The sequence below is a fragment of the Budorcas taxicolor genome, chromosome 15 (genome assembly GCF_023091745.1).
Source record: "Budorcas taxicolor isolate Tak-1 chromosome 15, Takin1.1, whole genome shotgun sequence".
NCBI lineage: Eukaryota > Metazoa > Chordata > Mammalia > Artiodactyla > Bovidae > Budorcas > Budorcas taxicolor.
This window is the reverse complement of record NC_068924.1, coordinates 14904429-14918769: the sequence shown is the minus strand read 5'-3', so window position 1 is coordinate 14918769 and position 14341 is coordinate 14904429. Positions and strand designations below refer to the sequence as shown.

At 49.2% G+C, this 14341-nt stretch overlaps 1 protein-coding gene across 1 annotated transcript in view; it reads left to right on the top strand.

Moving 5' to 3' along the window:
- The first annotated feature begins 9063 nt into the window (after window positions 1-9063).
- ENDOD1 (endonuclease domain containing 1) overlaps window positions 9064-14341 on the top strand; it is a 34608-nt gene continuing 29330 nt past the window's right edge. Inside the window, exon 1 of the mRNA XM_052652406.1 lies at window positions 9064-9363. Coding sequence (XP_052508366.1) covers window positions 9064-9363 — 300 coding nt within the window. The remainder of the gene's footprint in view (window positions 9364-14341) is intronic.

The window sequence follows — 14341 nt, the reverse complement described above, 5'->3', positions numbered from 1 at the left end:
TTACTATTTACCATTGCTATTTGGACATTTGTTTAAAAATGAGCTTAATGTTGGCATTGATGAGGTCAGAAGAGCTATATATGTATATTATCTCTATATCATCTAGTAAATACTAATTTAGTACTGTCTCAGTTCAGTTCAGTTCAGTTCAGTTCAGTTGCTCAGTCATGTCTGACTCTTTGCGACCCCATGAATTGCAGCACGCCAGGCCTCCCTCTCCATCACCAACTCCTGGAGTTCACTCAGACTCACGTCCATCGAGTTGGTGATGCCCTTCAGGCATCCCCTCCTCTGTCGTCCCCTTCTCCTCCTGCCCCCAGTCCCTCCCAGCATCAGAGTCTTTTCCAACGAGTCAACTCTTTGCATGAAGTGGCCAAAGTACTGGAGTTTCAGCTTCAACATCAGTCCTTCCAATGAAGACCCAAGAGTGATCTCCTTTAGGATGGACTGGTTGGATCTCCTTGCAGTCCATGGGACTCTCAAGAGTCTTCTCCAACACCACAGTTCAAAAGCATCACTTCTTTGGCACTCAGCTTTCTTCACAGTCCAACTCTCACATCGATACATGACTGCTGGAAAAACCATAGCCTTAACTAGATGGACCTTTGTTGGCAAAGTAATGTCTCTGCTTTCCAACATGCTATCTAGGTTGGTCATAACTTTCCTTCCAAGGAGTAAGCGTCTTAATTTCATGGCTGCAATCACCATCTGCAGTGATTTTGGAGCCCCCCAAAATCAAGCCTGACACTGTTTCCACTGTTTCCCGATCTATTTGCCGTGAAGTGATGGGACCAGATGCCATGATCTTCGTTTTCTGAATGTTGAGCTTTAAGCCAACTTTTTCACTCTCCACTTTCACTTTCATCAAGATGCTTTTTAGTTCCTCTTCACTTTCTGCCATAAGGGTGGTGTCATCTGCATATCTGAGGTTATTGATATTTCTCCCGGCAATCTTGATTCCAGCTTGTGTTTCATCCAGCCCAGCATTTCACATGATGTACTCTGCATATACGTTAAATAAGGAGGGTGACAGTATACAGCCTTGAAGTACTCCTTTCCTGATTTGGAACCAATCTGTTGTTCCATGTCCAGTTCTAACTGTTGCTTCTTGACCTGCATACCGATTTCTCAAGAGGCAGGTTAGGTGGTCTGGTATTCCCAACTCTTTCAGAATTTTCCACAGTTCATTGTGATCCACACAGTCAAAGGCTTTGGCATCGTCAATAAAGCAGAAGTAGATATTTTTCAGAAACTCTCTTGCTTTTTCAATGATCCAGCGGATGTTGGCAATTTGATCTTTGGTTCCTCTGCCTTTTCTAAATCCAGTTTGAACATCTGGAAGTTCATGGTTCACGTATTGCTGAAGCCTGGCTTGGAGAATTTTGAGCATTACTTTGCTGGTGTGTGAGATGAGTGCAATTGTGCAGTAGTTTCTTTTTTATTGACTATGCCAAAGCCTTTGACTGTGTGGATCACAATCAACTGTGGAAAATTCTGAAAGAGATGGGAATACCAGACCACCTGACCTGCCTCTTGAGAAATCTGTATGCAGGTCAGGAAGCAACAGTTAGAACTGGACATGGAACAAAAGACTGGTTCCAAATAGGAAAAGGAGTATGTCAAGGCTGTATAATGTCACCCTGCTTATTTAACTTATATGCAGAGTACATAATGAGAAACGCTGGGCTGAAAGAAGCACAAGCTGAAATCAAGATTGCTGGAAGAAATATCAATAACCTCAGATATGCAGATGGCACCACCCTTATGGCAGAAAGTGAAGAGGAACTAAAAAGCCTCTTGATGAAAGTGAAAGAGGAGAGCGAAAAAGTTGGCTTAAAGCTCAAAATTCACAAAATGAAGATCACGGCATCCAGTCCCATCACTTCATGGCAAATAGACAGGGAAACAGTGGAAACAGTGTCAGACTTTATTTTTTTGGGCTCCAGAATCACTGCAGATGGTGACTGCAGCCATGAAATTAAAAGACACTTACTCCTTGGAAGAAAAGTTATGACCAACCTAGATAGTATATTCAAAAGCAGAGACATTACCTTGCTGACTAAGGTCCATCTAGTCAAGGCCATGGTTTTTCCTGTAGTCATGTATGGATGTGAGAGTTGGACTGTGAAGAAGGCTGAGCACTGAAGAATTGATGCTTTTGAACTGTGGTGTTGGAGAAGACTCTTGAGAGTCCCTTGGACTGCAAGGAGATCCAACCAGTCCATTCTGAAGGAGATCAGGCCTGGGTGTTCTTTGGAAGGAATGATGCTAAGGCTGAAACTCCAGTACTTTGGCTACCTCATGAGAAGAGTTGACTTATTGGAAAAAACTGTGATGCTGGGAGGGATTGGGGGCAGGAGGAGAAGGGGACGACCAAGGATGAGATGGCTGGATGGCATCATGGACTCGATGGATGTGAGTCTGAGTGAACTCCGGGAGATGGTGATGAACAGGGAGGCCTGGGGTGCTGTGATTCATGGGGTCTCAAAGAGTTGGACACGACTGAACAACTGAACTGAACTTGAGCATTCTTTGACATTGCTTTTCTTGGGGATTGGAATGAAAACTGACCTTTTCCAGTCCTGTGGCCACTGCTAAGTTTTCTAAGTTTGCTGGCATATTAAGTGCAGCACTTTCACAGCATCATCTTTTAGGACTGACGTAGCTCAACTGGAATTCCATCACCTCCACTCAGTTCAGTTCAGTCACTCAGTCGTGTCCAACTCTTTGCGACCCCATGAATCGCAGCACTCCAGGCCTCCCTGTTCATCACCATCTCCCGGAGTTCACTCAGACTCACGTCCATCGAGCCCATGATGCCATCCAGCCATGTCATCCTCGGTCGTCCCCTTCTCCTCCTGCCCCCAATCCCTCCCAGTATCGGAGTCTTTTCCAGTGAGCTTTGCCCATAGTGAAGCTTCCTAAGGCCCTCTTGACTTTGCACTCCAAGATATCTGGCTCTAGGTGAGTGATCACACTATCATGATTGTTTTGGTCCAGATGATCTTTTTTGTATAGTTCCTCTGTGTATTTTTCCCATGTCTTCTTAATATCTTCCATACTGTCTCTGCTAGAGGTCCATCAATGGTCTATACCATTTCTGTCCTTTATTATGCTCATCTTTGCTTGAAATATTCCCTTGGTATCTCTAATTTTCTATTCTAGTATCCAAAAGATGGCTAAGCAATCTGAGTTCTATGGACCATGCGTCTTTTTTTACTGCAGGCTCATGGGTTGAGAGCATGCATGTGAACACATGGTTTCTTCCATAAAGTTGTCTAGTGTTATTTCTAGACCTCATCCAAGGTTTAACTTTGCTAGAAAGAAGACCTTTCTGCCCACAGTTTCAGGAGAGCATGACTCAGCCTCTGACTGGCTTGGGTGTTAACCACTTTTGACTCTGAGTCCTTCTGACTCTCAACTTGAGGGTTGAGCGGGGGATGCTTTCTTAGGTTTAGTGATTATTAGGAAAATAACTCATGTATTCTCACCCGAATAGGAGCTACTCCTCAGCCCCCTCACCTCTGTTTGCAATCCAAGCAGGATTAATTTTCTTATTACTTGTCAATTTCATACATGTGTTAGACAATCAGCAGAGATGAGAGGTGAAGAAGCAGCTTCAGGGAACCAGAAATTTAGTTACTATTCTAATTTATGAGCCACGGCTTCAACACATCTCCTCAAGTAAGATTTTACACCATTGCTACTGTCTTTACGGAGGTGCTTCTCCCAGATTAGCTTCAGTAACCCTTCTGTGCCCTCATAGCACACAGCTCCCTTAAAGAGCACCTCTCACACTGCATTGTAATTGCTTGTGTGTCTGTCTGTCTGTCTTCCCTACCTGCTTTGAGTTCTGTGGTGTAAAGATCTGTGTCAGTCTTGCCCTGAACTAGAGCTGACCCAGCATGAAGTCTACATTACAGAACTCATTAGTGGCATGAAAGGTCCCCAACACTGCCTTCCCTGTCTAAAGCAGAGCGTCACTTACCCTCTACCTTCTGCTCTGATTACCTGTGGAGCCCTGTGTAGTGCTGGTGTGAGAGCAGGGACCAAGGTTAACTTTGTTCCTCCATGAATTCTCGGCATCAAGCCAGCTCTCAAGGCAGATTTTTTAAAAATTATTTTACTTGGAAGATAATTACTTTACAGTATTGTGATGGCTTTTGCCATACATCGGTATGAAGTAGCCATAGGTAGACATGTGTCCCCTCCTCCTGAGCCCTCCTCCCAGCTCCCTCCCTGCCCTGCCCCTCCGGGTTGTCACAGAGCACCAGCTTTGCGCGCCCCAGGTCATAGATCATATTCACACTGCTCATCTGTTTTACATATGGCAGTATATACGTTTCGGTGCTATTCTCTCAAATCATCCCACCCTCTCCTTCTCCCACTGAGTCCAGAAGCCTGTGTCTTCTTTACATCTTTGTTTCCTTTGCTGCCTTGCCCTTAGGATAGTCAGCACCATCTTTCTAGATTCCATTTGTATGTGTTAATATACGGTGTTTGTCTTTCTCTTTCTGACTTACTTCATTCTGTACAATAGGCTCTAATAGGTTCATCCACCTCATTAGAACTGACTCAAATACATTCCTTTTTACAGCTGAGTAATATTCCATCGTGTGTATGTACTACGACTTCCTTATCCATTCATCTTCATGGCAGATATTTTAAAAACAGTTTGAAAATGAATGAATGAATGAATGAATTAGAGCCATGAGACTTCAAATGGAATTTCATGGAGGGATTTTTCCTCTTTCATTTACTCACTTATTGTATTGAATACCTACTGTATAGCAGGCACTGTATTTATGTCTGAGTGGGGAGGTAGCAATTAGATACAGGGGGAAAAACTAGGTTGAAGAGGCACCATCAGGGAATTTCCTGGTGGTCCAGTGGTTAGGATTCTGAGCTTCCACTGCAGGGTTCAGTCCCTGGTTGGGAACTAAGATTCTGCAAGCTGTGTGGTGTGGCCAAAAAAAGAAAAGGCACAATCAGAAAGGGCCTGTAACTGGGTATAGTGCAGGAGGAGGGCAAGGGGTGAGCACATGCTTGTTAGAAAGATGGATGACTTGAGGAAGTAATGTTTAGCTGGAGTGTGTTTTAAAAGAAGCTAAATGAAAGAGATGAAGGGATGGGAATACAAGGTGAGAAGTCCAGGCCAAGGGAAGTATTTTATGATGCAGAGTCTCAGGGAGAAGAGATAGGAACTCTGCTGTAGAAACTGCAAGAAGCTGAATGGTACTGCTCAGAGCACAGAGGGCCAGGTGGCACCTGTCAGAGGTGAGACCCAAGGGGGGCAGATCTCAGTGGTCTCAGTTGTCAGGTAGGGAGTCAGGCTTTACCCCAAGGCAGATGGAGAGTGATTGATGGGCTGTGAGAGTGGGATAACATCATCAGGTTTATTTTTAGGAAGCCACTCCAGCTGCAGAATGAATTGGAGGAGGTGAAGAGATTAAAGACTGGGTATGAGAGGTGAGGTGGTAGGGGCTGCAAAGTTGGAGAAGGGTCTAGTGTGGCTTATGTTTTCAGACAGCCTGGAACAGAATCAACCAAATCACTGAAGTCCAAGTAGCATGTCATTTTATTCCACATCAACCATTACTCTTCCTCTTTGGGCCTTTCTGGAGGATATTGACAGGGCTTTCCTGGTGACTCACATGGTAAAGAACCTGCCTGCAATGCAGGAGACCCAGGTTCGATCCCTGGGTTGGGAAGATCCCCTGGAGAAGGGCATGGCAACCCACTCCAGTATTCTTGCCTGGAGAATTCCACGGACTAAAGAACCCGGAGGGCTACAGTCCATGGAGTTGTAAAAAGTCAGACATGACTGAGCAACTAACACGCATTGACAGATGCTGGATTGGCATGGGTGTGAGTGTTGAGGTCTAAGACGATCTGCTGTGAAACCTCACCCCAGTAAGAAGAGTCAGTGGCAAAGAAAAGGGACCTCCAGTGGAGAGAATGAATTATCACTCATAAAGACGCTGTGAAAGACAGTCTTCCCTTGGAATGTGCTGTCAGCAAAACTTTGATTAGACCAAAGTACTCCCACGATGTAGTATGTTCCAGAATCTTGGCATGTGAACATTTGTAATTTGCAAAAGTAAATTCAATATCATAGTATACTTTATCTTTGGAGAGCAGGCAAACAAAAAGAAGCTCTCTTATTTATACTATAAAACTAAAAGATACTAAAGTAGACAGAATTACCCCAGCTGTGGGATATGCAAATATTCTGTGTATTATGTGTGTTGGTTCCTGACCGGGGCCTGGAGAAAAACTAGAATCTGTTGTAGGGTGGGGAGGAGTAGTGGCAGAGATAGTTATGCTTGGAGGGGTGGGGGGAAGGATCAAGAAAGTTTGAGAAACAGTGAATTAAGGTCATATAAATGCCTTAGTCATAAAACTGAGAATTTATTTTTATATTCTGCATTTATTCAAATACAACAAAATTGCATATTACATCTATTATTCCAGACTCTGGTAGCCAGTGAGACCCAGAGACTAAGAAGGGACAAGCCTGTCCCCAGGAGTACCTGACTAGTAGAGAAGACAGACATGGGAACGATTAATACCCTAACATCCGGGGTCCCCAACCTCTGGGATCTAATCCCTGATGATCAGAGGTGGAGCTGATGTAATGAGAATAGAATCCACCTGCCAATGCTGGAGATGTAAGAGATGCGGGCTTGATCCCTGGGTCAGGAAGATCCCATGGAGAGGGCATGGCAACCCACTCCAGTATTCTTGCCTGGAGAATCCCATGGACAGAGGGGCCTAATGGACTACAGTCCATAGGGTCACAAAGAGTCACACGTGACTGAAGTGACTTCAGAGGCATGCATGATTGCACAATAAAACTAATGCCCCAACCCCTTGGAAAAATTGTCTTCCACAAAACTGGTCCCTGGTGCCAAGAGGTTAGGGACAGCTGGTCTAATGTGATAAGTAACATAGTGAGCAGGTACAGAGAACCCAGAGAGGAGAGGGACTGATTTCTAGTTGTTTAATTGTGTTTAGAGTTGACAACACGAATCGCCACTGGGGAACATGTATAATCCTGTATACTAATATAAATATTAAAAAATCCCACGACGCCTATTATCCTCACAGCCTCCCATGGAGGGCATGGTAGAGGTGTACAAGGAGGAGACGACCTGGCTGAGGGACAAGCCCCATTTGACCAGCGTCATCAACTCCATATCAAAGGGGATTTCGAGTCTAGCCATTTCTGTGACATCACATTATAGGTGTTTGTCTTTTTCTTTTTTTTTTTTTTTTAAAGTAAGAAGCAAGTTTAGGTTTCATTTCAGGGACCAAACCTAGTTAACATTTTGAGATATTGAAGCCCATAGGAATTTGTTAAGAACAACAGCTTAAGACGCTTCAAACTGTGTTCTGACAATCTGTCTCCTATGTTACAGGCTCACTTTACCAATGTGCCGAGGAAAGGCCAGGCTTAGGAAGCAAACAGGCCTGGATCAAACCCGTCTCCACACTCACAGTCATCATAGACAAGCATTAGAACACTGTGGTCCAGTTCCTCGTGTGTCACACTTAAGAACTAAAATTATAACAGTAAGATGTGACTGAAGGCGCCTTAGTAGGCATTCTGACTGTCTCTAGAACCACCCCAGTCCCAGCTACCATCTCTCATCTGTGTGCTTAGTCACTCAGTCATGTCCGACTCTTTGTGACCCCATGGACTGCAGCACGCCAGGCTCTGCTGTCCATGGGGATTCTCCAGCCAAGGATACTGCTCGCCCTCCTCCAGGGGATCTTCCTGACCCAGAGATCGAACCCAGGTTTCCTGCATTGGAAGCACATTCTTTAGCATCTGAGCCACCAGGGAAGTCCCAGCTTTTATTTTTCTCAATATGAGTCCTGTCGGAAAACGGTTGACAGCCTCCAGCCTATGACACTCCGAATGCTATGTCCCCTGCCTCCTTTAACCCTATTTCTCATAACCTAGTTCACTGTTCTCTACCCACACCCATCCTCCTTAAATAACTCCAACATATCCTTTCTGCTGGGAGACTCCCTTAGCACATGGTACTTTCATCTTTGCCTAGCTCCTAACATCCTCTTGATCTCACTTCAGACAACACTCTTCAGGCAAACACACCCTCAACTCCCGGAGGGGCAGTTTCTCACAGCTCCACGCTCCGTGTTTCATTATTCCTTTAATAGACTGCTTCTTTGATTAACGACAAGCTTTCCCACTAGCTTTCGTCATCCGGACCGCAGGGATCCTATTCTTGTTTACCATTGTACGCTGTCACCGAACCCAGCTTGGCACATAGACACTCAAAAGCGAATAATGAACCAACCGACCTACCAACTAGTGAAATCAGCCGGTCTTGTTCCTTTCTTGGTTTTGGTTTTGATTCCAAGTAAACCACAGAGCTGAACTGTCTACCTAGGTTAGGAATTTCCTACAACAGGAGATCGTCACTTGGGTGTCCCCGCTTCTGACCTGCTAAAACTTCATCTCTGAGTTATGTCCATGTGCGGGCGGATGGGAAGACTTCCACTGGGAAGGCGAGAGACTGATTTGAGTCGGATTTCACCGGGGGGCGGTCTCTGCCCATCCGCCCCAAAGACCCACAGTTGCTGTGGGCATCTCACGCCGCCTTTTGGCATCCTTGAGGATCCCTGGGGCGCGCTGTCTCCGGAGGCTTCTAGGCTCGCGCCCCGGGGACGGTCCCCGCACCCCCGCATGAAGCCGACCTGGCTCAGCCCTTTCCGCCGGGGCAGCACGCGTCCCGGAGCCTGCGAACTCGGACGGCAGAGTCCAGGCGGTGCCAGGTGCGGGCCCGCGGGGGGCGGGGGACGCGGCTAGCATCCCCGAACCCGCGCGCCCAGCCGGAGGCGGGCGGGCGCCGGCGTCTTCGGAGAGGCGGGCGCGACGGGGGCGCGGCTTCGGGACGCGGGCCCGCCCCCGCCGCCGGGGCCGCCCACCCCGGCCGGCCCAGCGCGCCCCACCCGCGCCGCGCCCGGCTTCCGACTTCCCGGCTGCGAAGCTGTGCGGCCTCGCGCTCCGCCCGCCCGGCCCGCAGACGCGCCATGGGCCCCGAGCGCTGCCTGGCGCTGGGCGGCCTCCTCGCCCTGGCCGGGCTGCTGGAAGGCCGGCTGGTGCGCCAGGAGGAGGCCGGCTTCGGCGAGTGCGACCGCTTCTTCTACGCCGGGACCCCGCCCGCGGGGCCGGCGGCCGCTGCCCACGTGAGGATCTGTCAGCGTTCCGAGGGCGCCGAGCGCTTCGCCACCCTGTACAGCACCCAGCACCGCATCCCTGTGTACTCGGCGTTCCGCGCCGCGCGCCCGGCGCCCCTGGGCGCGGAGCCGCGCTGGCTGGTGGAGCCGCAGGTAAGCCAGGCGCTTCCCGAGCCGGGTGGCCGGGCTGGCTTCGCAGGGCGCTTGGCAGCTCCCGCGAGCGGTCGGGAGGGGAACGGCGACCCCGGGCTTCGATGCCGGGGTCCGGAGACCCGCGTTTCCGACCTTCCCCGCCGCGCCCCCGGAATTACAGCCTGGCTAGTCCCCTGTCGACACCGCGGGCCGGAGCTCGGCCATCTGCGAGCCTGATATGAAGCTACAAGGGTCCGAGGTTCCCAGTAGGCGGTGGTTCTACAGCGTAGACATCTGCAGTGTCTCATTCATTTCCTGAACTGTGAGGAGCGTGAGACGGTGACCCAGGAGATCAGTCGGATCTGCAGGACGCGGGGGCTGGGAGCTTACAAGTTGTTGCCACGATTCTGCGGGATGGGTGGGTAGATGAAGGCTCAGAGAGGCCGCCAAACTGGCGGAAAGATGGGGTCGGTCTTCCTTCTAGGGAAAAGCTTTTCTTCTGCAGAAGCCACCTGAGCCGGAAAAGCCTTCCCTTTGCACAAGACATCAAGTAAATCCCATCTGAAGTTGTGTTGGCTTGTGCCATGCGCGCAGTCGTGTCCGACTCTGCGACCCCATGGACGGTAGCCCGCCAGGCTCCTCTGTCCATGGAATTTTCCCAGGCAAGAATACTAGAGTGGGTTGTCATTTCCTTCGCTAGGGGATCTTCCCGACCCAGGGATGGAACCCGCGTCACCTGTGCCGCCTGCAATGCAGGCGTGTTCTTCACCTGCTGAGCTTAGGACAGTGAAATAAAGATACAGATGTTTTAGAAATGGGATGGGAGAGTTACAAGTAGTAGGCAACCATTGACTGCCTCCAGCTAATGGGAGGGACAAACCAGTTTTTCTTGACTCTTTATTTATATCTATTGATATATTATCGGATTCCCTGGTGGCTCAGACAGTAAAGCGTCTCCCCACAATGCGGGAGACCGGGGTTCGATCCCTGGGTTGGGAAGATCCCCTGGAGAAGAAAATGGCAGCCCACTCCAGTACTCTTGCCTAGAAAATTCCATGGATGGAGGAGCCTGATGGGCTAAAGTCCAATGGTTGCCTACTGCCTCCAGCTAATGGGAGGGACAAACCAGTTTTTCTTGACTCTTTATTTATATCTATTGATATATTATCAGACCGCTTGGAAAATCAGGTGGTCTCTCAGGGGGTTTGTTTGAGTTCTGTCTGGTGAGAGTGACCAAACATTCCGAGAGGTCCCCAGAGGTCCTGCTGAACCTGCCTTAACACATTCTGCCCTAATCAGCTCAGCCAGCCTCTGTCTAGAAGCCTGGGTCAGGCTCCCCTTCCCAACAACCAAGGGTACTTCATCCATGGCTGGAGGGGGTAGCTGAATACGCAACCCACCCATTTTTTTTTTTTTTCTTTTAAAGAATTGGCTGACCTTGATCTTTTTTTTTCAATGTTTTCATTGAATTATAGCTGATTTACATCAGCCTGCCCCTTCTTGATGGCCGCAGCTGCCCAGGACCACACCATGAGCAGGGGACTGGCTTTCTGTTGTTTTATTCAGAGTCCTGGGTTGTAATTTCTATCATCTCACTCAGCTATTTCTAGCTCTAAGACCTTGACCAGATCTCAGGCTATCTGCACCTCTGTCCTCTTTACCTTCTCCACATACAGCTGATGAGCTCAGGCTTGTGAAAAAGCCTTGGTAAATTAGATACTCTAAGATACTCAAAGGCATACACTGGGGCTTCCCTGATGGCTCAGATGGTAAAGAATCTGCCTGCAAGGCAGGAGAGCTGGGTTCAATCCCTGGGTCGGGAAGATCCCCTGGAGAACGGAATAGCTACCCACTGCAGTATTCTTGCCTGGAGAATTCCATGCACAGAGGAGCCTGGCAGGCTCCAGTCCATGGGTCACAAAGAGTCAGACACGACTGAGCGACTAACACTTTCACCCTTCAAGGCATGCCTTAATCCAAAGTTAGTTTGCCCCCATCTTCACCCCTAGAGCTCTCTGAGGATCCCCCAGCTCCCCATTGTGCTTGTGATGGCAGGCCTGTGAAGAAAACAGATGATCTGGTCCTGTCTCCCTAAGGATCTCGCGGACGGCTTGGGGAGCCAGAACATACATGCGAGGAAGGTACCAGGATGCATGCTGAGCAAAGTTCAGTTCAACCCAGAACTCTCACGTTTAGTAGTCACCCACTGTGTGCCAGGGGAACAGAGTGAGACTCCAAGATTCAAAGGCTTCCTGGGTGGGAGAGGTGGCTTTGCTTCTCATTAGAGCCTCAGTTTAAGCCTCAGTTCTCCCACTGGCTCACTGTAAACTCGGGCAGGTTGACTTGAAGGTAATAACAGGGTGATTCTGAGAATTAAATGAATTACTCTATACAAGGTTCTCTGAGAAGTGCCTGATACATCAGCCCTAGCTGTTATTATAACATAAGCCAAACACCCTCTGTTTAAAAAAGTAAGCAAAGTCTTGTTAGATTTAATCTGTCTTGGAGGTGAGAGGAGAGAGCCTTTGGGTCAGGGTGACATTTGTGCTGTGCCCAGAAGGATATTCAGAAGGGAGACAGGGATGAGGCCATTCCCAGCAGAGGGAATATGCTTAGTGGGAAGCTTGTGGCTGATTCAGGGGTTTGTGTGAAGGGAGTGGTCGGAGCAGCTGAACCAGTACCAGGGGGCAGATGACGGTCAACCTGTGCTCAGGCTGAAGGGGAGTGGTAGAAGGGAGGGGCTGGGAATGGAGTGATCAAGGAAGTTTGAGGGGTGGGGGGCATTTAGGTGCTTAATAAAGAAGCCCAAAGGAGCATGACTCATTCAGGAGAGAAGAAATGAACAGGATTTTCAGGGAGGCGGTGGAGACACTGGGCCCTGGGAAGTGAGGAATAGATCTGGGGGATGAAATAGGATGAGGAAGGAAGAAGGAGCCGGTGGGGTGGGAGGTTGTTGTTGTTATTTAGTCATGAAGTTGTGTCCAACTCTTAGCAGCTCCATGAACTGGAGCCCATTGGGGTCCTCTGTCCTTGGGATTTCCCAGGCAAGAATATTGGAGTGGGTTGCCATTCCCTTCTCCAGGGGAATCTGCCCAACCGAGGGATCGAACCTGCATCTCCTGCATTGGCAGGCAGATTCTTTACCTGCCGAGCCATCAGGGAAGCCCAGGGTTGGGGAGGGGGCAGCTTGAGAGGTAGGAGGTGCAGCAGTTCAGAAAAGCCCAGGAGGCCAGGGTCCCCTCCTGGGGAGGTAGGAGTGGTCTGGTGGTTGAGCCCAGCCAGAAGGATGCTTTCATCTGCAAGGCGGGCTTGTACTGCCCGTCCCTTCCCACCCTGGTGTCTGGCCAAGTCAGCCAGGAGCCAGCGGGTATAAAGTGGAAGGCAAGAAAGGTGAGAGGCGGGGAGAAGCTGCCAGATCACAAGGCTGGCGGGCCCTGGAGCTTACTGCAGCAAACCTGCCTCCCTGAGCCTGCCTCCCCGCCAGTGTGCCTGCTGCAGAAAGATGCTCAGGGTTCAACGTGGACTTTGGCCGCTTCCAAGCCCTCTGTAACGCTGAGTCACCTAGTGCCTGTGTCACTTTTTTGTGAGGTCAGCATTACCAAGAGGCCCAGGAGACAGAAGAGGAAGAGGCAAGGACCAAAGGAACTGGGTGTTTGCCTTCGGGTGAGTCAAGCAGGGCTGTTCTGACTCTGGGGCTCCCAGAGTTCAAGGCAGCAGTTCTCAAAGCTGTCCTGCAGTCTCCCTTTGGGAAAAGAAAAGAAAACCTCCTAAATCCAAGGTAATGGAAACTTTGTCACCTGTGTGCTTAGAACCTTTAGGGTGTGGGCTGCCCATTGCCTCTAGGACAAAGTTCACGCTGCAGAATACACGTTACAAGGCCCTCATTCCCCAGGCTCCTGTCTGCAGCTCCAGCCTGTCTCCCACCCATCCCCACTCCCGTGGACTGTTCTAGCATTATCCAACTGCCTGGAGGACCTCTGCTACACCATTCTGTTGGTCACAGTTGTTCCTTTGCTCACGCTCAGTCCTTTCACCCTGAACACCCATCCTATACTGTCCCCATCTCACCCTTCACTGCTTCCCCTAGTCCATCCTTTAAGACTGTTTGGTGTCACCTCCTCCAGAAAGAACAGCCCACCTGAGTGAGGGCCACCTCCTGAGTTAGACCACCCGCAGCAGTCCCTCTAATTTCTCTATTTTTGTACTTACCACATTGTTTTATAAAGGGCTTCCTAGGTGGCTCGGGCTTCCCTTGTGGCTCAGCTGGTAAAGAATCACCTGTAATGCAGGAGACCTGGGTTCAATCTCTGGGTTCGGAAGATCCCCTGGAGAAGGGAAAGGCTACCCACTCCAGTATTCTGGCCTGGAGAATTCCATGGACTATACAGTCCATGGGGTCTCAAAGAGTAGGACATGACTGAGGGTCATTTACTTTCCCTGGTGGCTCAGTGGGAAAGAATTCACCTGCTAATGTAGCAGACACAGGTTCGATCCCTGGGTTGGGAAGATCCCTTGGAGAAGGAAATGGCAACCCACTCAGTATTCTTGCCTAGAGAATCCCATGGACAGAGGAGCCTGAGGCACTGCAGTCCTTAGGGTTGCAAAGAGTTGGACATGGCTGAGCATGCCTGCTTGCACGCGCGTGTGCACACACACACACACACATACATATTGCTTTATAACTACCTGCTTATGAGTTTGTCTCTCCAGTGAGCTTTTGAGAGCTGAGGGCTGCATTTTACTCATACTTGCATTTCTAATGCCTACAACATTAGAAAGCACTCAGTAAGTTCTGGATAAAATCATGTGATGTTTGGAGGTTCAGTCAAGCAGCAGGAGGTGAGATATTCTGCTGAGCTTTCTTGGTGGAGAGCTGGCTGCTTTAGAAGCTTGCCTCCCAGCTGGCCAGCCGCCACTGTTCCAAGCATATTCCCTACACAGAGCTGGAACCTTCCTCTAAATCCACCCCACCAGTTCTAGCTCTGATGTTTGGAACTAC